This window comes from Neoarius graeffei, chromosome 15 (assembly GCF_027579695.1).
Source record: "Neoarius graeffei isolate fNeoGra1 chromosome 15, fNeoGra1.pri, whole genome shotgun sequence".
In the NCBI taxonomy this organism is placed as follows: Eukaryota; Metazoa; Chordata; class Actinopteri; order Siluriformes; family Ariidae; genus Neoarius; species Neoarius graeffei.
Genome location: NC_083583.1, coordinates 70487042 through 70511636, shown reverse-complemented (window position 1 = coordinate 70511636; position 24595 = coordinate 70487042). Strand labels below are relative to the sequence as shown.

The window sequence follows — 24595 nt, the reverse complement described above, 5'->3', positions numbered from 1 at the left end:
TCTTCAAGCAAGTCCGGTTGCTCTCTTTTACCACCCACAGTTTACTATGACCTGGATGATTGAGAATCTTCAGACAAGCTGTTGGACTATTTGCCCATGCAGTTTTTCACAAAATGCTGAACCTCACCCCAATCTTCCTTGTGAACAAATGAGCCTTTTCAGCCTGTTTACCTGTAGAATGTTCCAAATAGGTGTGGTTTATAGTGTTGCATAACATTCCTAGTCTTTTGTTGTCCCTGTCCCAACTTTTTTGGAACGTGTTGCAGGCATCAAATTCAGAATGAGTGTATATTGAGAAAAGATGATAAAGTTCATCAGTTTGAACACTAAACATCTTGTATTCAATTGAATATAAGTATTTGAAAGTCTTTGCATCCTGTTTTTATTTACATTTTAAACAGCATCTCAACTTTTTTGGAATTGTAGTTGTATTTCTGATTCATAAACAATGCAAAACAAAGTGTGATTTTGTCCATCTAAAGAAATCATTAATTTTTCAACAAATATAAAATTAACTTCTTTATACTGTCTCAGTTTGGGTGTATCTTTGGGTCATGAAATTACATGAATATTTGTTTTTCTGTAGTTTTGAGAGTATGCAGAGGCTATGTGACAAGTACAATAGAGCTATTGACAGCATTCACCAGCTGGTAAGTTGACAAGTATGCACATGGCCAATTAATATACTGTTTTCTAGCTTGGTTGTCTGTATTGTGACAAAATTTATCATGATATTGATAAGATTATTGTATCCCTCAGCCCTAGCTGCATTAGGTAGATCAGCGTTTCTCAACCTTTTTTCAGTCACGGCACCCCTCAGAAGTATGCAAATTCTCAAGGCACCCCCATTATAAAATATACGCAGTCACGCTGACCATACGCTGACCCCGGCAGTGACATGACATGAGAAAGGGGGCCGTGAGACAAATTTTGATGATGCATGAGGCGGCGATGATCTGCATTAGTGTAACTATCGTTTTTTGGAATTTTAATTCATTTTATTTATTTCAATGTTAGAATATATAATTTTTTGACGGCACCCCAGTTGAGAAAGGCTGAGGTAGAGGACTGTCCTAACTTTATCACCAAGATAATATTCTCTCCATTTGCACGTCTTAACCCTCGTTCCCTTCCCTGCCAAGCAACCCACTCTGTCAAATCCTTCTCCTCAGAACTATTCCTCTTTCCAGCTGTGGGCTAGGATGTCTTCTCACAGGCAGACATATGCAGCTTCTGTTTTCAAAACTCTTCCTCTACAGTTTAGTCAAAACCATGTCGAAAAGCTCAGTAGTAGTAGTAATTATTTCTTTCTATGTTTATGGTCACAGTGGAAAGGTACAACTCAGCCGATGAAACTGAATAAAAGGCCTTCAAATGGCCTGCTTCGACACATCCTGCAGCAAGTCTACAATCACTCTGTAACTGATCCAGAGAAGCTAAACAACTATGAGCCCTTTTCTCCAGAGGTGTATGGAGAGACTTCATTTGACCTGGTGGCTCAGATCATTGATGAGATTGAGATGATGGAAGAGGACACTTTTGTGGACCTGGGCAGCGGTGAGTCTCTGCACCTTATCTTTCATGCTAACTTGAAGCTATATTGCGCAAGATGGTTTGTTTAAACATGAGACTAAAAAAGCAGTGAAATAAATACTGTAAAATGCCATGATCCTGCACTCACCCTGTGTTTGAAAGCTTACGAGTGTGAATCCTGACTGTGCCACAGCAATCGGTGGCCAGAAGCTAAGGGAGCAAAACTGGCTGTGCTCTGTGTGTTCACTTCCAGATAGTGAGACCAAGCCCAAATGGCTCAAATTTACTCTACTGCTCTAGTTTGGTCTACTTTAGTTTAATCTAATTTAGTCTGCTCCTCATGCTGTGTCACAGAGCAGCATACCACTCTTTCAGGGCAGCGCTATCTGCCCTCTTCTGCATACATCAACTCCCAGAATTGAGTAGTGTCACTGTGGTTGGCAGTGGACAGTGTGTGTGCTGTCCCTCCCACCCAGAGAGTATGGCTAATTTTGCTTCCTTGGCTGAGGTATTATTCAGATTCAAACTCCTCTCCTGAGGATAGGATGAACATGTTTCTGTTGCTCTGTTCTATTGCGTTTTTATTGTAGAACCCATGTGATTTTATTGGGCTTTACACTTCTCTTACAGACAAGTGGAAATAAAGCACAGCATGACAGTCATGTTTTATGGTCTTCTCTGCTGGTGTTAAAACACAAGTGGGGTGCAAACAGCTCCCCGATGTCACTTTTAAACCAATTATTATCAGTATTTTAGTACATTTTGACAGTTTGGATAATTATTAAAATTTAGTCTTAATTATGTCATCTTTACTGAGGTAGTAATCTTATAGCAGGGCTCGAAATTCTTTTTTTTTCACCAGCCAGCCGGACTAGTTCCCTTCCAAAGTAACTCGCCAAACAGAAAATCAGCTAGCCCAAATTTGTTCATGTATGAATTTTACTTCTGTCAAAAATAACACAAAAGAGAGTAGTTACCATTGTTCATGACTAATGTGCATTTATTTCAAGACCCAAGTATTTTGATACTGTTGTTAAATACATAAACGAGAACAACACAGAGCACCATAATATAATATCAACAAATAATATATTGGAAAACTTGGCAACTTGGTGTATGAGTATTGAAAACAAATATACTTACTATCATGACTATAGCACCCAAAATACGTCCAACATGCTTTCTGTATTTAACCATTTATGAGAGAGAAAGCATTAGGAGCTTCATACTGACTAGGAATCAACTTGAAAAAAATTAATTATTCCATAAAAATCGTATCGCAGCCAAGGCCTACCCTGCTCAAACGTTTGCTTATAAGTCCTTTGTCGTTTCTCCTTCTCGTACGCTTTATCGGCAGCCTTTTTCTCCTCTTCAGACCGAGGTCGCTTTGTCCCCGTCTCTGGCTGTTTCTGTACACCTTTCAGAAAATTCCACATCGCAACGTAGCTTTGGCAGATGTAGATGTAAACAACAACAAAAATACATGTTTTAAATGGGTGATAATGTGGCCACATCTATTGAATCTGATAACGTGATGTGGCAGTGGGGGCATGGCCAAGCGTCGGTCTGTGAATGGAGGGTGGAGTCAGGGAAGGTAAGTGGTGGAATCATTGCACCTGATGGGGATTAACCTGTGCTTCTGTGTCTTCCTCAGTGACCGCGCCCTTTAAAAGGAGAGGAGAGCAGAGAAAGGAAGCGCTCTCTCTCCCCCCAACCAGAGCACGTGTGCGCGGCTGGAAAGTGATAAAAGGCTGAAAAGCTAGCAATAAATAGTTCATTGAGAACTCACTTCTGGCCTGCCGTGCTTCTGTGCTCCACCCACCTGGTCCAATACTACACGTGATTACCGCGATATTCAACGAGATGCGTTATATGCATGCGCAGTAGTGAAAAAACCGACAGCCTGACTCGTACACGATATGATTCGGTATTCTTCGGTAGTTTCCGTCCTGCTGATAAACACATTGATTAACACAGACACGGCACGCGCTTAATATGTGGCGGCTTTAGTCGACGGTGTGTCTGAATCTTTGCTTCATATATATATATATATATATATATATATATGCATATATATATATATATATATATATATATATATATATATATATATATATATATATATTTATATATTTTTTTTTTTTTTTTTTCAACTAGCCAGCCGGGCTGGCGAGTGACAGACAGGAATTACCCGCCAAATGACAAATTAAGTCGCCTCGGGCGACCAGACCACCGTGAATTTCAAGCCCTGTGTAGTATACAGAATGTTTCCTACATCTGTAATTTAGTGTGATAGTTAGTTACTATAGCACTCCAAAAAATGCACTGTAACTGAAAATGTAATGGGGGGGAGTGCTGCGTGGTTTTTTTTTTTTTTCCCCCCCTTCCTTCTCTTCTTCTTCAAACTGGGATCACTGACTGAAATTACTGGTTACTGCTTTCTTTGCTTTAATTACAGGCGTTGGCCAGGTGGTCCTGCAGGTTGCTGCAGCTACTAACTGTAAGCACTACTACGGTGTAGAGAAGGCAGAGATTCCAGCCACGTATGCAGAGGTATCAAACGCTTAATTTATTATTTTCTTTTTAATCTGTGCAAAAGTGGTATGATAAAAGATAGTGTACTGAGTATACACTCATCAGCCAAGTTTTTAGGAACCCCTATACACCCACTCATTCATGTAATTATCCAATCAGCCAATCACATGGCAGCAGTGCAATGCATAACCCCGTGTGTATACAGGTCAAGGAGCATCAGTTAAGCTCAGTGACTTTGAAACATTTTGGTTTGAATATTTCAGAAACTATTGAACTCCTGGGTTTTTCACTCACAGCAGTTTCTAGAGTGATAGGGAAAAAAAAAAAACATCCAGTGAGTTCTGCAGGCAGAAAAGCCTCATTGATGAGAGATTTCAGACGTGAATGGTAAGACAGGTTTGAGCTGCCAGGAAGGCTATGATTATTCGCATAAATACTGTTTACAACCATGTTGAGCAGAAAAGCATCTCAGAACACACAATATGTTTAACCTTGAGGTGGATGGATTTGAATGACCCTGAACAGCTGAAGATTGGAAAATAGTCACCTGGTCTGATGAATCTTGATTTCTGCTGCAAAATGCCGCTCAGAATTTGGCATCAGCACAGAATTGAGGCTGTTCTGAGAGCAAAGTGGTATTACCATGTTCCTGATAGTGTCTAGAGTGTATTGCTGGCACATTAAATGTACAGTGGTGCTTGAAAGTTTGTGAACCCTTTAGAATTTTCTATATCTCTGCATAAATATGACCTAAAACATCAGATTTTCACACAAGTCAAGTAGATAAAGAGAATCCAGTTAAACAAATGAGACAAAAATATTATACTTGGTCATTTATTTATTGAGGAAAATATTACATTTCTGTGAGTGGCAAAAGTATGTGAACCTCTAGGATTAGCAGTTAATTTGAAGGTGAAATTAGAGTCAGGCGTTTTCAATCAATGGGATGACAATCAGGTGTGAGTGGGCACCCTGTTTTATTTAAAGAACAGGGATCTATCAAAGTCTGATCTTCACAACACATGTTTGTGGAAGTGTATCATGGCACGAACAAAGGAGATTTCTAAAGACCTCAGAAAGTGTTGATGCTCATGAGGCTGGAAAAGGTTACAAAACCATCTCCAAAGAGTTTGGACTCCACCAATCCACAGTCAGACAGATTGTGTGCAAATGAAGGAAATTCAAGACCATTGTTACCCTCCCCAGGAGTGGTCGACCAACAAAGATCACTCCAAGAGCAAGGCGTGTAATAGTCGGCAAAGTTGCAAAGAACCCCAGGGTAACTTCTAAGCAACTGAAGGCCTCTCTCACATTGGCTAATGTTCATGAGTCCACCATCAGGAGAACACTGAACAACAATGGTGTGCATGACAGGGTTGCAAGGAGAAAGCCCCTGCTCTCCAAAAAGAACATTGCTGCTCGTCTGCAGTTTGCTAAAGATCACGTGGACAAGCCAGAAGGCTATTGGAAAAATGTTTTGTGGATGGATGAGACCAAAATAAAACTTTGGTTTAAATGAAGTGTTGTGTTTGGAGAAAGGAAAACACTGCATTCCAGCATAAGAACCTTATCCCATCTGTGAAACATGGTGGTGGTAGTATCATGGTTTGGGCCTGTTTTGCTGTATCTGGGCCAGGACGGTTTGCCATCATTGATGAAACAATGAATTCTGAATTATACCAGCGAATTCTAAAGGAAAATGTCAGGACATCTGTCCATGAACTGAATCTCAAGAGATGGTGAGTCATGCCGCAAGACAACGACCCTAAGCACACAAGTCGTTCTTCCAAAGAATGGTTAAAGAAGAATAAAATTAATGTTTTGGAATGGCTAAGTCAAAGTCCTGACCTTAATCCAATCGAAATGTTGTGGAAGGACCTGAAGCGAGCAGTTTATGTGAAGAAACCCACCAACATCCCAGAGTTGAAGCTGTTCTGCACGGAGGAATGGGCTAAAATTCCTCCAGCCAGTATGCAGGACTGATCAACAGTTACTGGAAACATTTAGTTGCAGTTATTGCTGCACAAGGGGGTCACACCAGATACTGAAAGCAAAGGTTCACATACTTTTGCCACTCACAGAAATGTAATATTGGAATCTTTTTCCTCAATAAATAAATGACCAAGTATAATGTTTTTGTCTCATTTGTTTAACTGGGTTCTCTTTATCTACTTTTAGGACTTGTGTGAAAATCTGATGATGTTTTAGATCATATTTATGCAGAAATATAGAAAATTCTAAAGGGTTCACAAACTTTCAAGCACCACTGTAACTTACCTTTTATTATCTTAACTTGTTTCTTTGATTGCAGGCAATGGACAGGGAATTCAAGAGGTGGATGAAGTGGTATGGGAAAAAGCATGGAGAGTATACAGTAAGTTGGTGTCAAACAATTTATACTTCTGTCTGCGACCATGTATTTGTGAGCATATCAGGGCATCATATCCTGATGCTCACATACTCATGTCTGCATTCATACTTGCATGTAGCATGACTATGTATAGTAGGGGGCAGTGTTGCATGACCCAAACTAGAATTATAAAAATAGAAAAGGGTGAAGAGTGTAAAAGAGCAGTCTTGGAGTCAAAAATAAAGGAGAGTTGCATGTTTCATCAGAGGAATAGTACATGCAGAATGGTACATTGACAACTTTGAAGAGGGAAAGACCGTGTCATTAATTATAAACCAGTCTGCACTGTTTTTACTTCATTGTAGACTACATATTAGCAGTATCAAGTGGTTCATGTACTGTATCTTGAAGCACTCCAATTTAGCTAGTGTTTAAATCCGTAAATACAGCAATTGCAGTAATGTATTACACAGGGTATATGGCAGATGCTTCACAGCAATTTTAAAGGGATCTCCATTGCCAGTGCTTTGTAATAGTCCGAGGCAACGCTGTTTTCACACACAGTCTTAAGGAAGGTTTCTTGTAACATGGCATGCTGCATCTTTTTTTTTTAAATAACTTCAAGACAGAGAGATGTTGATGAGAAAATGACTTTATAGCTACAGTAATGAAATGACAACAGGAACTTGTTTCTTGGACATTCCACATAAATGGATGAAAAGTGCAACATGATCCTGTTAAAAAAGTTACTGTTGGCAAATTACTGTGGTATAAAAGGAATTGCACACTTTGGAGTGATAACATGACCGGTCTCATGATACACTTTGTCTATTTTGTGTAGAAGCTCTGCACTTTAATGTTGGAGTACGCTGCTTTGAGTTTTCACTCAGTGCACCAATAGTGCATTCTTCTTTTCTCCCTTCAAATAAAATGGCCAGTGTGCCAATGGACATGTGGATCTGCAATGATTGTGTAGGTTTCTTGACCCCCTTGGAAGACCCCATTTGACATCTCTTGTAATCTGCCTAATATTTTGGCTGATGCCGTCATCTTGCCCCGATTTGAAAGCTGCCCTGATGTGCCTCTATCATGGTAAATAGAGAATACTTAGAATTTTTCATATTAATAAACTCCATCAATGCATGTTTGACTTGGTTGACATTAGATGTCATGCGTATCGACAAGGTTCCTAACGCTACGTTCACACTGCAAGGCTTAATGCTCAATTCCAATTTTTTTGTGAAATCCGATTTTTTTCTGAGGTCGTTCACATTAACAAATATATGCGACTTGTATGTGATCCTCAGTATGAACGAAAAGCGACCTAAAAGTGTTCCGCATGCGCACTGCAGGATACGACGACGTCACACACAGTGAGCATGGCCAGTGTTTACGGAAGTAAAACCGCCCGGTTGCGGTATGACCCATCCAATCTAGCTTGAATAGCTGTATCCCCCCAAATGGAAATCAGCTCCCTAACCTCTGCGTCCTTCCATTGAGAAGATTCAGAACCTTCACAGCCCGAAGCGTCCCTCACATTGATGTCATGCGCAGGGGCGCAGATACGTTTTTTGAACTGGGGGGGACAAAAAATTGGGGGGGACAAAGCTGCCAGCAAACCAACCCCGATATGCCTGTCAAACTTGTTGTGGGTTACCATAGCAACCAAGCTCGAGCTCGCAACCTGTGCAGTCTGCACAGCTCAACCAACCGAATATCAGTCTTTTTGTTTTATGTGAGTTGTTGCAACTATGTATACACTGCCGTGCACCTCAATAAACCGAATGGTAATTAGTCTTTTGATTTTTCCGTGAGGTTTGCCTTATGCAAAGAAAGACAGCATAGACGTTTTTTCCTCCCTATAAGTGGGGGGGACCGAACGAAGTGAATTTAAATCTGGGTGGGACGAATCCCACCCGTCCCCCCCCTCTATCTGCGCCCGTGATTATGCGCCATGTTGTTGTAACTTTTTTTTGAGAGACCCGCCGCCTACTTCAGCGCAGAATAGTGACGTTTGTGGCTTGTTGATGACGTGTAAGTCGGATGAATGCGACCTGGCGGTTCAGACTGAAGTCGCATATGAAAAGAGCGGATAGGAATCGGATTTAGGACCACATATCCAAACGGCCTGGTGTCGGATTTGAAAAAATCGGATCTGTATCGTTCATATTGTCAATAAAAGATCAGATACAGGTCACATATGGGCGAAAAGATCGGATTTGAGTCACTTCAGCCTGCAGTGTGAACGTAGCCTAATATAACATCAGGCACCAATATCTCCCCCTGCCCCCTAGTGTCAAACAGCAGGTGCTTTTGGACCAAACAGTTCTCATTGAGAGGAACTACCCACTGGGGAGCTCCCTGAGAACTACATACTACTACTTCTCCCTCCCCTCTCTTGTTTACTTTCACACCACCAGTAGGATCACTGATGAAAGCTGGCCAACATTAATGTTTAATAGCTACTGTTCACGCGGCTAAAGTTTTACACAGGTTTTTAAAAATGGTGGTTGTTGGTGCTGCATTGGCTCATGTATGCGATTAATCAATGTACACTTGCATGGTTCCTCTTGTGCTGAGAGGTTACCTACCCTGAAGTAGGTGCTAAAATAAGTCCCTCAAAATGTTGTTCCAAGAATTATGATCATTCTCAGTTCCTGCAGTGCAGACACACAAAAAAGGGGGGCGCTTCTTCCAACAGTTTTAAGAACTATGGAAAAAGTTCCTCTGGTCCAAAAGCACCTAATACCACCAAGTTCCCAGTTACCTCTGGTCCATCTGTGATGTCTGATTCTTTCTCCACTCCAATAAACTCCTCCTGCTTTTATTTTATAGAGATGACAAAAATATAAATACTCTTCTGGGTTTCCTTTCACTGCGTGTCCTTTAACTTCGTCTGCAGTACTTGCTGTGAACTCAGCTCTTGCTTTGTCATTTATCATTTGGCAAATCTGTCTTTTTCATTAATATTTGAGAGATAAAGATGGTGAATTTTTTTTTTCTTTTTTGCTTCTTTTTTGTTTCTTTAGGACTACTGTTATAATGAAAGCACAAGCATTTTTATGCCTTTGACGGTCACATACAGCAACACATTTGTATTGTGACATTTAATTTGCTTCTTATCCATCCAATCTATGAAAATGGTCCATGGCATTTCAAGGGAACGTTGTAGTTCCTTTGATGTTCATTGGGAAATATTTTCCTTCTTTTCTGTAGCTGGAGAGAGGAGATTTTCTGTCAGAAGACTGGAGGGAAAGAATAGCAAACACAAGGTATTGCATCTTTTTTTTTTTAAACTTTAGTTTTTATTTAATCAACACCACCACACATTTTCATACAACTACTTTCTTTTCCATTTAGCAGCTGTATATAAACTTTTTACGTGTTTTCAAGTATTAATCAGGGAACAACAAGGAAAATAAGTTAATTTGGGGGGAAAAAAGGGGGGGTCCATTTATTTTTGTGTGTGTATACATGCATGCATACACACACACACACACACACACACACACACACACACACACACACACGTATATTTACATAAGGGTATTGCATCTTGAGAAATTGGATCCAAACCACTCAAGGTTATCAGGGTTTTTTTGTTTGTTTGTTTTTTGAAAGCTTGAAATGCAATTTCTGTGTGAAATGGTGACTTCATAGTGTGAATTTAATTGTGGTAACTAACAGTACAGTAAATTGTATAATACATTGATTGCATTTATTCTCTTGCAGTGTTATTTTCGTGAATAACTTTGCCTTTGGTCCAGAGGTGGATCACCAGCTGAAGGAGCGGTTTGCCAACATGAAGGAAGGTTTGTACACCAGTTGATCTGTTGTATCTGTTCCTCATAGGAAGGGGAACCAGGCAAGTGATAAAACACTGTTCTTTTTGAGTGTTTATGCTCTTGTATTATGGCCTGCATTGCCATCTCAGGACCAGATGTCATGATTTAGCAATGACACATGATTTGATTGTTGTAATGGTGGACAACTAACTAGCCCAGGTGTCCGGAACAAGCCGAGTTTTATCTGGGCTGTTACCAACAACCAGAGAAAGAAAAAGCCTTGCACCTTACTGACCAGCAATATAAAAACTTTAACTTCAGTGACACATCTTGATGTTATTTAATTCTAGCGTACGCTTCTGATAGTCTGAGATGATCTGGCTGTCAGTGGAATAATTTTTACTATGCATATTATTTAGCTTGCATGGGTGGCAGGCTTTTCAAAATGTGAACATGGGTACGTGGATGCACTGATTGATCGGAGCAAAATAAAACACACAGTGCTGTCACCTCATTGTTAAACATGTCAAAAGAAGATGTTTGCCAGACTCAGTACCTTTTACATGTGTTGTGAGGAGAGAAATGAACACCTCTTAGCAGAAACGTTAGCCAAAAACTCCCTGACTTTTTGCCAAGGAGGCAAACACATGGTGCTACTTCAGAAACCATGTTAGAAGAGGATGGCCGAGTCGTACTCTTTCCTGGAATTTAGTTTGACTTAATCTGTATTAATGTGCTTAACTAACTAGTTTGCTATATGTTATGTTAGTTTAGCAAACACTTTTTAGCCTAATGAGTTGGGCTTCTGTGCAACCAAAAAAAAGGAACAGGACAAGCACATCTGTATCTTTCACTTACCCAGTAAGCTAACTAATAAATGTATGAGTTGTGTACACCTGTGTAGTTAGAGATGTTTGGTATAATAAACAGCCTGTTTCAGACTTATACAGTGTTCATCTGCTGTTTCAGGTGGAAAAATTGTATCCTCAAAACCGTTTGCACCTCTCAATTTTAGAATCAACAGTCGAAACTTGAGTGGTATGTGTTACATTCAGTCTCATTCACACTGTCACTTCATTTAAGAACATTTTGCATCACATTTAATATTGCGTGCTGTTCTCTTGTACAGATATTGGCACAATAATGCGTGTTGTTGAACTTTCTCCACTAAGAGGCTCAGTGTCTTGGACAGGGAAGCCAGTTTCCTACTATCTGCATACAATAGACCGTACCATAGTGAGTGGAATTATTACGACCCTTTTGAGAACACTTGTTTAATGTTCTGCTGTTACACCTTTACCTAGTGTTGGTTACTGTAACCTTCAGGTAGAACAAAATGTATTTGAAATATTTCTATTGTAGGTATATGGCTTTCCTGATCCTTTTATTAAAGGGATTGCTTTTTCCTCCTTCTATTCACAGCTTGAAAACTATTTTTCTAGTCTTAAAAATCCTAAACTCAGGGTAAGTTAACTTGTACATCTGTTTTCCTCCAATAGGAAAAAATGGACAAAGCAATACTAGCTTGTTGGTTTGTATTTCCAAATAAATGAGATCTTTTTCCCCATTATTGATACTAGGAGGAGCAGGAAGCAGTGAAACGGCGTCAACAGAAGGAGACCAAGGACAGTAAAAGCAGCAGCACCACCCCAACCAAGCCAAAGGAGCACAAGGTGAACCTCTAAATCACTGGCTTCTTTAATTCCCTTTTTTTCTTATGCTGATCGTAAATGAGTAGACTTCTTTTAAGAACCAGGACTCACTTTAAGAGGCACACAGTAATAATACACGACATAAAGAACAAACATTGAGGATTTTACAACTTTTGGCTTTTTTAATCATTGTAGTATTATAGCCTTAATAAGTCAACATGTATGCACATGCACCACAAAGACAAATCAAATTCGATTTGTTTATCAATTTTTGCAAATTTGTATCAAATTTGCAAAATAACTATGCATTTTTTAAATTAAATTTACAGAAGTCTGTCAGACTTTTTTAGATACACATGGTTTACAAGCACCTACAAATGATGGTGTGAGATTCTAAGTCTTATTGTATTCTTCTGTGCCCACTTTGCACATTTTTGTCTCTTCACAGGAGTCAGGTGGTGAGGAGGAGACCTCAGGGGCACTGGTACCTGTGAAGTCGTCACCTAAACCTCGTCGCGCCAAGCTACTGGCCAAGGGCCGCAAGCTGGGCAACAGGAAACGTGGGCGGCCCAAGAAGTCCATCATGGCAGCAGCTACTGAGCGTAAGACCAAGAAGAGCCAGAGTGCCCTCGACCTGCTTCATGCCAAGACTGTCTCAGCAGCGCCTCCTCAGGGTACGTTTGCACCGTGTGCATAAACCCACTTCAGCTCAGCTCCACATTTGATCTGTAATCACCACAATTTTGCTTTGTGTTAGGTTGAGCTTTCCATTTTTAATTCTTTTTTTCCTTATAGATGCATACAAATCGCCTCAAAGCCCCTACTACCAGCTACCTCCTAAAGTTCAGCATTACACAGCTGGCCAGCTGCTGCTCGGCCCGGTTCCTGCAGGCCTGCAGGCCCTACTGGGTAAACAAACCTTTCCTTATGTGGTTGTATACTTTTTAAATGCAAAGCAATCAGCAAAATTGTAGCAAATGAAACCTATCATGGTACTTTTGAGAGGATATGGTACCAACAAAATACCTTTATCTGCGCAACTTGTTATAGTCAAGTCAACTTTTTCAAATATGCTATACATGCTTGACATACAGCACAGATGAAATTTCAGTCCTCTCTGACCCACGGTGCAAACAGGCAATGCAATAAATAGAATAATTGAAATAAACAATATAAGCAGTATAAACACACTAGATAAGAAATAGACATATACTAAACACTCATATATAAAAAATTGGGGCAAAAGGACATAAAATAAACAGTCAAGGGCACTTGAGGTATAGCAGGTAAACATGAAATAACCAGTACTAATAGCTGTTAAGGTGAGGTAGTGCGGAATAGTGCAAATGAGCAAGGTAAAGTGAAATGTGCAGTCCCTGAGTTCAGTGAGCGAATGAATGTTGAGTGTGGTTTGTTTGTTTGTTTGTTTGTTTGTTTGTTTGTTTGTTTGGGGGGGGACTGTGAGGGTGACATGATGTCAGATGCTGAAGGGGGGGCAGGGGGGTGTGCAGGCAGAATCTGTGGCAGGGGGAGGAGGGGCAGAACAGGGGGGGGAGTTGAGCCTCCTGACCGCCTGGTGAAAGAAACTGTCCATGAGCCTGCGGTCCTGAGGTCTGGACGAAAAGATTCACTTTAAAATTGTAAATAAATAAGAATAATGAACATTTTTGTTACTGGTCTGTGTCTTAAGCTAGAACTATTAAACCAGCATAGGAAAATATTATTATTAGCTTTTTATTATTATTATTATTATTATTATTATTTCAGCACTATTAGCTTAGTGCTGAAATAACAAAGTTCATAGAGCTGCTGTAATCGAAAAATTCCTTCATTATCAAAAATTAAGTGACAAAGTTAAGATATTAATGGAATAAAAAGCGATTTCAGTTTAGTTTGTTTAGGATCATTTTATTTTTAATTGTTTTGGTGACGCATTGTAAAAGAGAGCTGCATTTTATGACACTTTTCAATGCTTATAGTAAATTGCTGTCATGACAGTTTAAAAAAAAAACATTTTCAGTTGAGCTTGTTTAATTTCAAATTATTTTGTTTTACTTTAATTCATTTAAGTAGTGAGTCGGGGAAAGAAAGCACTTGCTTCAATTTTCTACCTCTGTGTGCGCGCATACTGCACTTTGCACGGATACTGCTCTGTGCACTCAGGTTGGCCGCTCAGCCGCTTTCTATTAAACTGTTCAAACGCCACAAGCTGAGCTTTCAGCGCTGATGAAGCTGCGCACTGAGGTTTTTATATTAAAATTCTTTTTGTTCATATAACCTTAGCTACATAAGACATGAAACTTGCATACCACACCTGCATGCAGTGTGGATAACATAGGAGCTCATGTCACTCAACAGTCACCTACAGGAATACTACGATCTTGCAGTGAAGTGCATGAAAAAGAAAGAAATAAACAATGGTAAAAATGAGGGCTGTTACCTTGGCTATCAGGCACAGGCTTGGAGTAAACTGATTGATGTGTGGGTATAATCGAGATCTCTAATAAAGTGGCCAAAAGTATATTGTTTGTAACAACCTTGTTTCAGCAATACATCAGCTACTGAAAAAGCTTATTGATCAGTAATTGAGCTTTCCTGTTACAGATAATTTCAAAGTCCAGTACATGCAGTTGTTGACCTATATGAAGACACCACAGTACCACACAAACCTACAGCAAGCTCTGGAGCAAGAGAGGGTACAATATTTCACTTTTCCAGATATTTGTAGACATGGATGTTTGTATAATGAACTCCACATTTTCTGACAGCTAGATTATAGTGGTTTTGATCAGCATTGTTACTACTTTTTCTCTTACCTGCGTTTCTCATAGCTCAGACACACTGAATTGTCAGGTCAAGCCCAGCGACTGATGAACGCCTGTCATGCTCACAAGGAGAGGATCAGGGACCTCTTTCAGGCCAAACTAGAGGAGGTAAGAGTAGATGGAAAATGTGAAAACACAAAATGAACAGCTACAATATAAACATACCAAGTCACCGCTAACTCTCTAATTAATAGCATAGAGGACATCAGTCTTTATGCTGCAATTTCATTGTTGATCTTCCAAAATTCTCACAGTTGGGAGTAAAGGCAGTGACAGTAGAGGACCTGGTGCAGGCTCAGAAAGAGATCATGGCCCATAATATGCAGCTTAAAGAGCAGACCAAGCAGCTAGAGAAAGATATGGCTGAGCTTAAAGATCAGAGCCTGCTACTGGTGAGCCCCAGTGACATTTATCAAAAGCGATCTGAATTCTGTCATCTTTGTATAATGAAATTTATCCCTGTATGTAGTTTTCTAGCCTCCTGCTCTGGTGGCTACTTTTCAATGCTGTTTCTGAGCAAAACTGTTTTATTCATTCCCATGCAGTTAAAGGCTCGCTGTGAGGAACTGAAACTGGACTGGGGGTCTCTGTGTCTTGAAACCCTATTAAAGGAAAAGGCTGCTCTGCGTAGACAGATCTCTGAGAAACAGCGCCACTGCCTAGAACTTCAGGTACCTCAGATTTTCAAAAGACGCTTGCAGTCCACGTTTGCTCAAGTCTCCTAATGAAATGGATTAAAATAGGAAATCACAACATTGGAAAGTTGAATTTAACTTGCAGATTCCATTTGTCTGAAGTAATTACTAAGCATGTAACTATATATAGTGTGACAATAAAGATACAAATTTTTGACGATTTGAATCAATGAAATAGAATGAATCGCGAATATGATCAGGCTGCATACTTTTTTTTAAAGCTGTAATTGCGTTGTTTAGACAGCAGGGGGTGCAATAACATGACATACAATAGCGGGAATGCATGCGACTTTACAAGAGGCGGAAGTAACGCAGTGCACATGCTGCGAAAACGCACAAAAACCAGATGTAAAATGGGAAAGAGCTGTTGTGTGATTGACTGTACAAATAGATTTAACAAGAAATTGGAGCTCCTTTTACAGATTGCTGAACGCTAAAGAAAAGAGAAGCAAATGTTAACTTTTATTAAGAAAAGGCCTCTTTATGAACACTTTTAATTTTTAAGAAAAGGAATACTTTTGTTAACAGGCTATTATATTTTACTCCAACCTTTTACAAATGTGGGTAAATAATTGCTTGTTAAAGGAATAGAAAATGTAAAGTAAATACATGCATGGGTTGGTAGCTTGTAATATTGAGAGCCCATAAGAAAAGTTTCAGGCATGTTTGACCATTTTATAAGAAAGTTGTGAGCGTTCTTGTATCGTTACTCTAATGCCACCAGTAGGCTGCCATGTTGCCTGTTGGAAGGGCGATGCGTGATGTCATTTGGACGCAAGGCTGAGTGTATACTTCAGTACTGAAGGGGCAAAGCGAAAGGTCTACTAAGGTGACAATCCCCCCCCCCCCCCCCCCTCACTATACATCTGAAATAGTGTATTAATGAGCTGCAACCCTGACTTATGGACAAAACTGAACTCTTTACCTGTAAAACGAGGCTGTAACTGTGTTATACTACTCATTAGCACGCTTAACATGCTCTCAACTCATCTCATCTCATCTCATTATCTCTAGCCGCTTTATCCTTCTACAGGGTCGCAGGCAAGCTGGAGCCTATCCCAGCTGACTACGGGCGAAAGGCGGGGTACACCCTGGACAAGTCGCCAGGTCATCACAGGGCTGACACATAGACACAGACAACCATTCACACTCACATTCACACCTACGGTCAATTTAGAGTCACCAGTTAACCTAACCTGCATGTCTTTGGACTGTGGGGGAAACCGGAGCACCCGGAGGAAACCCACGCGGACACGGGGAGAACATGCAAACTCCACACAGAAAGGCCCTCGCCAGCCCCGGGGCTCGAACCCAGGACCTTCTTGCTGTGAGGCGACAGCGCTAACCACTACACCACCGTGCCGCCTTGCTCTCAACTCATTCATGAAAAACTTTGAGACATCCCCAGGCTAGCCTACTGTAATTACTGTAGTAGGCAGTCCAACCCCCATGGCAACGCAGAAAAAGGGTAAACAAACACTGCTTTACTATACAGGATTCATGTGAGCATTACAGGAAGATGCACTTGTACAAAAAAGGCAGAAATATTGCCAGAAACACCCGAGCTGCTGGTATGGTATGGATTTATTTGGTAAAATTCATATATGTAAAAGATACAGTATAAATAGCACCGAGGACAACACAAAATATAAAATACACTTATTTCCAATGTGGTCCTCTTGATGACCGCAGGAAACAAAATATATGAGAATAATAAATTGACAAAATTGTATAAACAATGATAGTCATAAACAAAAATATATTCTAACTGTAGTTATCTCAGAGTACAACTAGATTACAGAAATTGCACCAAAATTATTAAAAATTAGTTTTATATACACATCATAAAACTGGGTTTGGAATTTACTCCTTAAAAACTTTCACCTGTTTCTTAAAATGATCACGTGTTTGATTAGATTGCACTGATCGAGGTCGGCTATTCCACAAACAAATTCCTGTATACCTAAAAGAACTCCGAATGGTTTCCGTAAAGTGTGACGTCACTTACAATACACGGCCGTATTCGACAAAATGGACCGTAGCACCAGTGACGTTTCTTCACTGATTTCCTGAAGTATTTCGGACAATGACATGAATAACAATGATCGTGAAAAACAAGCATTTACCATATCAATTGGTTACGCACAAGTGAACAATACTTAGGCCAAGTTTACATTAGACCGTATCTGTCTCGTTTTCTTCGCGGATGCACTGTCCGTTTACATTAAACCGCCTGGAAACGCCGGGAAATGGGAATCCGCCAGGGTCCACGTATTCAATCTAGATCGTGTCTGGTCCGGTGCTGTGTAAACATTGAGAATACGCGGATACGCTGTGCTGAGCTCTAGCTGGCGTCGTCATTGGACAACGTCACTGTGACATCCACCTTCCTGATTCGCTGGCGCTGGTCATGTGACGCGACTGCTGAAAAACGGCGCGGACTTCCGCCTTGTATCACCTTTCATTAAAGAGTATAAAAGTATGAAAATACTGCAAATACTGATGCAAATACTGCCCATTGTGTAGTTATGATTGTCTTTAGGCTTGCCATCCTTCCACTTGCAAGTGGTAAGTGATATGCACTGGGATCACACACACAGCGGCTCAGTCCCGAATCACAGCTCGTGCGCTATACTCGCGCGCTCTGTGAGCTGCGCAGGGCCGGAGTGCGCACCCTCCAGAGGGCACTCACTGTTCAGGGCGGAGTGATTTGGAGCGCAGGATGCCTGCTGAGCCGAGCGTATCCGTGTATTGGTGTTGCTGTGTGCACACTAATCGTTTTAAAAATGTTAATCTGATGATCCGCTGATACGGTCTAATGTAAACCCCACCTTAGTTGTTTTAGTTGGTCATTACTGAGGCTTTTCTGACAACACTGAATCAAAGCAAGACACTCAACAAACATCAAACTGCTTAGCTGCATCAGCAATTATTACGTTTATGCCCAAAGGAACTCAAAATAACATCACGCTTAATAAAAACTTAGGGAAGCCATAAGTGTTTTGTTTTCTTACCCTTTGAACTTCTCTTTTGCGGACTACTGACCGTGTTGTCTCATTTGTCTTGTCCGCTTTTTGGCCGAAGATTGTGGGAACCGTGTCTGGATTCAGCGCTGGCTTGTACAATATTCCTAATGCCCGGTGCATCAGAGTTGTTTGAGAGAAACAATTTTCTTCAAAATGTTCAGAGCATGGCGGCACGCTGGTGTAGTGGTTAGCGCTGTCACCTCACAGCAAGAAGGTCCGGGTTTGAGCCCCGTGGCCGGCGAGGGCCTTTCTGTGCGGAGTTTGCATGTTCTCCCCGTGTCCGTGTGGGTTTCCTCCGGGTGCTCCGGTTTCCCCCACAGTCCAAAGACATGCAGGTTAGGTTAACTGGTGACTCTAAATTGACCGTAGGTGTGAATGTGAGTGTGAATGGTTGTCTGTGTCTATGTGTCAGCCCTGTGATGACCTGGTGACTTGTCCAGGGTGTACCCCGCCTTTCGCCCGTAGTCAGCTGGGATAGGCTCCAGCTTGCCTGTGACCCTGTAGAACAGGATAAAGCAGCTAGAGATAATGAGATGAATGTTCAGAGCACACGAGCTGCGTCAAGCAGTGTTTGTTTACCCTCTTTCTGCGTTGCTGCAGGGGTTGGACTGCCTACTACAGTAATTACGGTAGGCTAGTCTGGTGATGAAGTTTTTCATGAATGAGTCGGGAGCCTACTAAGCGTGCTAACGAGTGCTTATGCTGCCAGGAACATGTAAAAACTCACACACTTGCCTCTTCAACAGATTTAGGTAAGTCAGATTGTATGCAAATCGGTTTGTAGGTTGTCTAGCAAGGTTACAGTCCACAGAATGAGGCACTAGGCTGTCACTGCAGCACTACTTGTACTGGGGATATAAATATGAAAACTTTACCTCCCTGCATTCAGTCACAGAAATACATAAGCTGTTCACTATTCCCTTGCTGTTTATCAGTGACATCAGTATTATCTTTTCCCCTCCACTTTTTTGTTAGAGAAATGGAATTTCAATTTTTTTTTTCATAAACTTTTAATGAAATAATCTCCAGCCAGGGGCAGCTTCAAGTCTTACTCGCTATGCAGAGCTTCTGTGTCTTGTGCTCAAATGACGTCAGAGCATTGCCGGAAACGATCCGGGGGATTTTTCTGATTGGTTAAAATATTTGCAATGGCGGCCTCCATGAAATCGTCCATTCTGCATAGAAACTGACTTTTGGAGATGGATCTCTTAGTTGTGTGAGCTCTTTTTCAATTATTCACATGAATCGTTAGTTATATCATAATCTATTATCTTAACTGTATTTTAAAAATGGGCTTTCTTTTAAGAAAACAAAAAAAAAACCCTTTTATTTTTTTTGTTTTTTATTTGACAAAAGGAATATTGAAGTTGATAAAGAACATTTCCTGTTCTTTATCAACTTCAGTATTCCTTTTGAAATGTTGCTTTTTTTAACAAAATTTTCATTTAAAGCTAGACAGCCTTTCGACTTCATAAAATCAGTGAAATTTAGTTCCCTCTGAGATTTGGTTATTGTGATTGTCATAGGCTCCAACTTGGGAGAACTGATATGTATATTACACACACCATTTTTTATATATATATATATATATATATATATATATATATATATATATATACACACACACACACACATGCGCGTGTGTGTGTATGAATGATTCACCACATGTCGTGTCAATTAAATCTTAATAGTAACAGATCTAGATAAATCCAGTGACTATACACCAAACTTTAATATGCCTAAAGTCAATGTTAATGTCAATAATGACTATTATAAATTGCCAGTGGTAGACCCTCTGTTGATAATGTTCTTCTAATAATATCCTATTTCTGTGATTTTCTGATATTTTTTCTTCGTAGTTTGGCTTTCGCCATTTCCACCAACAGAACTTAATTTCATTATCTCATTCAAGAGAACATAGTTACAGCCGAGCAGGTGATAAATCCAGAAGAAATGCAGATGCAAAAAACCAAAATGGTTGAGTGTCGCAGGTTTTCTCGTTCTCTCACACGTATCATTAATAGCGCCATCTGTATGCTTTATCGGTAATTGCTAAGACATTGGGTGGGCTCAAGTGTGCACCCCGCGGCGTACCGAATTCCGCTTGATTCATATGCGTGCTTGATCTGCGCGCGCATGTCTCCGGCATTCACTCCAATCCTCCCGTTACGCCGATCGGTGTACCGACCAGGGAATTGGCATATACCGCAGGGTACACACTTGAGTCCATCCATACAATGTCGAACACACGAAAAGCGGAAAGTCAACTATTAATTTTCGTCAACATAAACGTATCAAGTTATATATTTTTTTTAACTAATCGTGTGTAGTAAGGGTGGGCGGGAGATTATGTTGTCAGCGGGAGGTCGGGAGGATTCTCTAAATGTTCCCTAAAGCGGGAGATCTCCCACCCACGGCGGGAGAGTTGGAGCCTCTGGATTGTTTATTTCTGTAATATCTCTCAAAATATCAGGCCATTCTGTGGCTGGGAAGTTTTTTAATTTGAGGAGATTTCCTAGCAAATAATGTGCATGAAATTGCTCACGGGGAAAGCCCACCACGTGATGCATGATGTAGTATCTTGAATTGGGTCATGGTGAAGCAGGAAAAATTAGTGGAGAATTTAGGGCCACGTGACCTTAAATTCATTAATTGTTCTATTTTGAAAAAATAAAATTGGAACTCCTGATTCAAATTCAGTAGTTTTCTGTCCACTAAACAAAAATAATTTGGTATTGGGAAAATTCTTATGACCTATACTTGAAAAATCCGAAAGGCAGTTTATCTTTAATGTTTTTTCAAAAAGATTATAGGAAAATTGTGAACCCAATACCATTAATCAAATTTTGAATTGGATGGATCGTTACATGCCTAGTAAATACACTTTTCCTTTTTTTCTTTTTCTTTTGTTTTTAAAACTTCATTCATAACTTTTTTTTTTCCTTCTTTTGACAGATTAGTATTGTGGAGCTGGAGAAAAGCCAAAGACAGCAAGAGCTACTACAGCTCAAGTCCTCATATAGCCCATGTAAAGACTCCCCATACCGCAAGAGCATCCCAAGTCTAGAGCCCCGCCCCCCACTAGACACTAACACCCCCAAACTGGCTGAACTGAATGGCCTTAGCCCTGAGCTGTCCATCAATGGCACAGCATCTCCTAGCTATGAGCGTGGAGGCAGCATCAGCTGCTTCAATGGCAAGAATGAGCTGCTCTCCAACTACCTGCCAATCTCCCCTGAACATGAGATTGTGCCACCCACTCCAGAACCTCGGAGCAGGCCTCTAGGGCAGCCCCTGCCCGACTACACACGCTTTTCTCCAGCCAAGATTGCTCTGCGCAGGCACCTCAACCAGGACTCCTCTATAGGCCAGGCCAGGGCACTCAGCACTATCCACAGGTCAGATCACTTTTGTTATAACTATTGGAGCTCTGAGTTTCTTATCAAGTTTAATGTCCTGGTCTGTATTTTCAGGGGTGACGTTGGTGTTTTGTCATCTCCAACCTTGAAACAGGGCTGCTCCTCACCAAGTGCAGCTGAAAATCAACAACTAAACACATTCAAGAGCACAGAGAGGGTAAGTGTGTGCGTGTCTCTATTAGGGACTGTAATACTAGTCACTGCTATGGGGATGTTGATTAGAGAGGCAGGTTAAATGCACTTTGTTGCACTGAAAATATTTTAGGCTGGATTGAAGCCAATTCTACCCTCAACTGCACAGTGGGACAAGGGTTTTTTTGTTTTGTTTTGTTTTTAAATCCCACTCCCACCCTTTCTTTTGCGCTGAGTGAGAATTCTGTCTTTACAAGGTCTGTGTGAAATGAGCATGTTCAGTGCAGTGGGTTGCACATCACTATCCAGTCTCACTCAGCTACTTTAGAGTATTTTTGCATGTTACTAATAATAATAAATTACATTTATATAGCACCTTTCTCAAATTCAAGGTCGCTTTACATAGGTCAAAGGGGGGAAAACAGAAAAAAGTGCTAAGAAGTGGTGAGTTTATGCACTACTGCATTACTAAGGTAACATGGTGTTTTAAAAACCTTCTAGATACTGCTGTAGACCTCACACCCTCCATTCTAGGCAGGTTGCTTTTGTGCTATAAGGCTGATTCTGTTGATGACATGAGATTCTGCAATGCACACTCTTGGACCCTGTTCACACCCAAGTAATCGGATCACAACTCAATGGGGTCATGTGCCTCGGAGATGCTTTGTGAGCTGATTACTAAATCTGCATTTGGAGCTGGTCTGGAAAGCTGTGACCACGTTACATTTGTACTGTGAACACAGATATCTGTGCATCCCAGACAGTAACAAAGGATCAACTAATGAATTGCATTGTTGCCCTAGTCAAAGAATATATGGTCAGTGCATGACTGTTTGAAAATTGTGTTGAACGACAGAACTCTCTGCTAAGGCCGCACCAATTTAATTAGTTGGTTCTCGGATTTTTTCAGGAAAAATATGAAGCAAGCGGGCGAAATAAAAATAAAATTTAAAAAATGCTCTGATGGTAAAATTAGCGGTGGAAATAGACCAAACAATACAGGCAAACCAGTAAACAGAATTTCAACATACCTGTCAAAGATTTTACGCTTCTGTTCGCTGAATATCCTAACAGTCACAAACATAGGCTTTGTAGGACTCCCCTCCACAGGCATGTTTCTTCCATAAGTCTTTATCTAAAGTGAAAGGGGCGATTTGATTGGTTTTCGCCGTCACGTGACCTTTTCTGTTGGCAGGAGTTTGATTTCGATTTAATTTTTTTTTTGCATTTTGCATTTTTTTTAAGCAGCGATTCTGAGAACCAACTAATTAAATTGGTGTGGCCTAATGGAGGAAGATGATGCTATAACAGCAGAGATGAAAGTATCTGCTTTTCATAGCTTCATTTGTCATCTTATCTCCATTTATAAGTACATGCAATTAAATTGTTTGACACAACCCTTAAAGGTAGTTAGATCGGATTCGTGGGACAATTCTGCCTGAAAATAAACACCACAGAAGACTGATATAAGTGCGTGCGTGTGTGTGTGTGTGTGTGTGTGTGTGTGTGTGTGTGTGTGTGAGCCTGCCTTCAGTGGAAACTGTGAAATCTGATCACAGGTGATCACTGGACATGCATGTCAGGTGTGAGCAACTATGCATCTTGGTTGTCTACTTGTGATCAGATCACCCAGAATGCATTTTAATGCCAAGTGTAGGCGGGCCCTACTGGTTCTCCTGAAATCCAAAACCAATTATTTTCACTGAGCCAGTTTGTCCACATGAGTGCAGACTTGCCAGTCTTTTACACATTTTAACATCTGAGCTATCTTAACATCTGCTACGGGCTGTCACTCAAAAATATGCAAATTTTGTTGTTGTTGTGTTCCCCCCCCCCAAAATGGTGGATGAGCCAGTCGACATGTTAATCTAGAGTTGCACGAGTGTTTTGAGCCCTTTGATGATATCTGACACCCTGGAAATCCTGTACCATCGTCTCTCATTAGTATGCTAATCTCTCATCTCCTCTTGTGTCATGACTGCTGCGCTGACACAATGCCCTTACATTCTGTCAAGGTATATAGAGTGTTGAGGGCATTGGTGGATTTTATTTCACATTGGTGTATTTTTGACTTTTATAAAAATTAAACAAGTATAGTTATTGTTCATTAAGGATGCAAACTGAAACTAATTTTCTTGGCAGAAAAAATAGCCCTACAATGAAGTGTAAAATCTAACACTTTTTCTAATGATGTTAATTAGAAAGTGATTAAAAATGCTCTTTGCACCCCACAAGTGCCTGGTGGTTACCTTAAACCCCATATTATATGTGGCCTACAGTTTCTGTCTTGTGCGAGTTATCTGTGAAATTGAAAGGACTGTATTGAAAATGTCCTGGGTTTCTCAAAGTACAGTTCAACAAGTGAAATGGTTGAACTGTGTGTGTGTGTGTGTGTGTGTGTGTGTGTGTGTGTGCGTGCGCGCAATTGTCAACAATTAAAACTAAAATGCTGTCACTCATTTTTCAGGTGAATAAGGAAAAGAGCCCAGCTGGACCAGGTGACAATATAACCAGTCTCCCAATCAGCATCCCTCTCAGCACTGTACATCCCAGCAAACTCCCTGTCAGCATCCCACTAGCCAGCGTGGTGCTGCCCAGTCGTGCCGAGAGACTGGTGTGTGTTTGTGTGTTAAATCAATAAAT

General features: G+C 40.6%; 1 protein-coding gene across 3 annotated transcripts in view; it reads left to right on the top strand.

The window, feature by feature from the left end:
• Positions 1-24595, top strand: part of dot1l (DOT1-like histone H3K79 methyltransferase) — a 94836-nt gene that overhangs the window by 46901 nt on the left and 23340 nt on the right. For all 3 annotated transcript variants that reach the window (XM_060941822.1, XM_060941821.1, XM_060941820.1), the window contains exons 4-22: positions 587-650; positions 1329-1557; positions 3992-4086; positions 6380-6442; positions 9635-9690; positions 10151-10230; positions 11173-11241; positions 11333-11439; positions 11626-11667; positions 11784-11876; positions 12304-12529; positions 12651-12764; positions 14460-14551; positions 14687-14788; positions 14935-15072; positions 15226-15351; positions 21357-21799; positions 21875-21977; positions 24420-24566. In XM_060941822.1, coding sequence (XP_060797805.1) covers positions 587-650; positions 1329-1557; positions 3992-4086; positions 6380-6442; positions 9635-9690; positions 10151-10230; positions 11173-11241; positions 11333-11439; positions 11626-11667; positions 11784-11876; positions 12304-12529; positions 12651-12764; positions 14460-14551; positions 14687-14788; positions 14935-15072; positions 15226-15351; positions 21357-21799; positions 21875-21977; positions 24420-24566 — 2389 coding nt within the window. The remainder of the gene's footprint in view (positions 1-586; positions 651-1328; positions 1558-3991; positions 4087-6379; positions 6443-9634; positions 9691-10150; positions 10231-11172; positions 11242-11332; positions 11440-11625; positions 11668-11783; positions 11877-12303; positions 12530-12650; positions 12765-14459; positions 14552-14686; positions 14789-14934; positions 15073-15225; positions 15352-21356; positions 21800-21874; positions 21978-24419; positions 24567-24595) is intronic.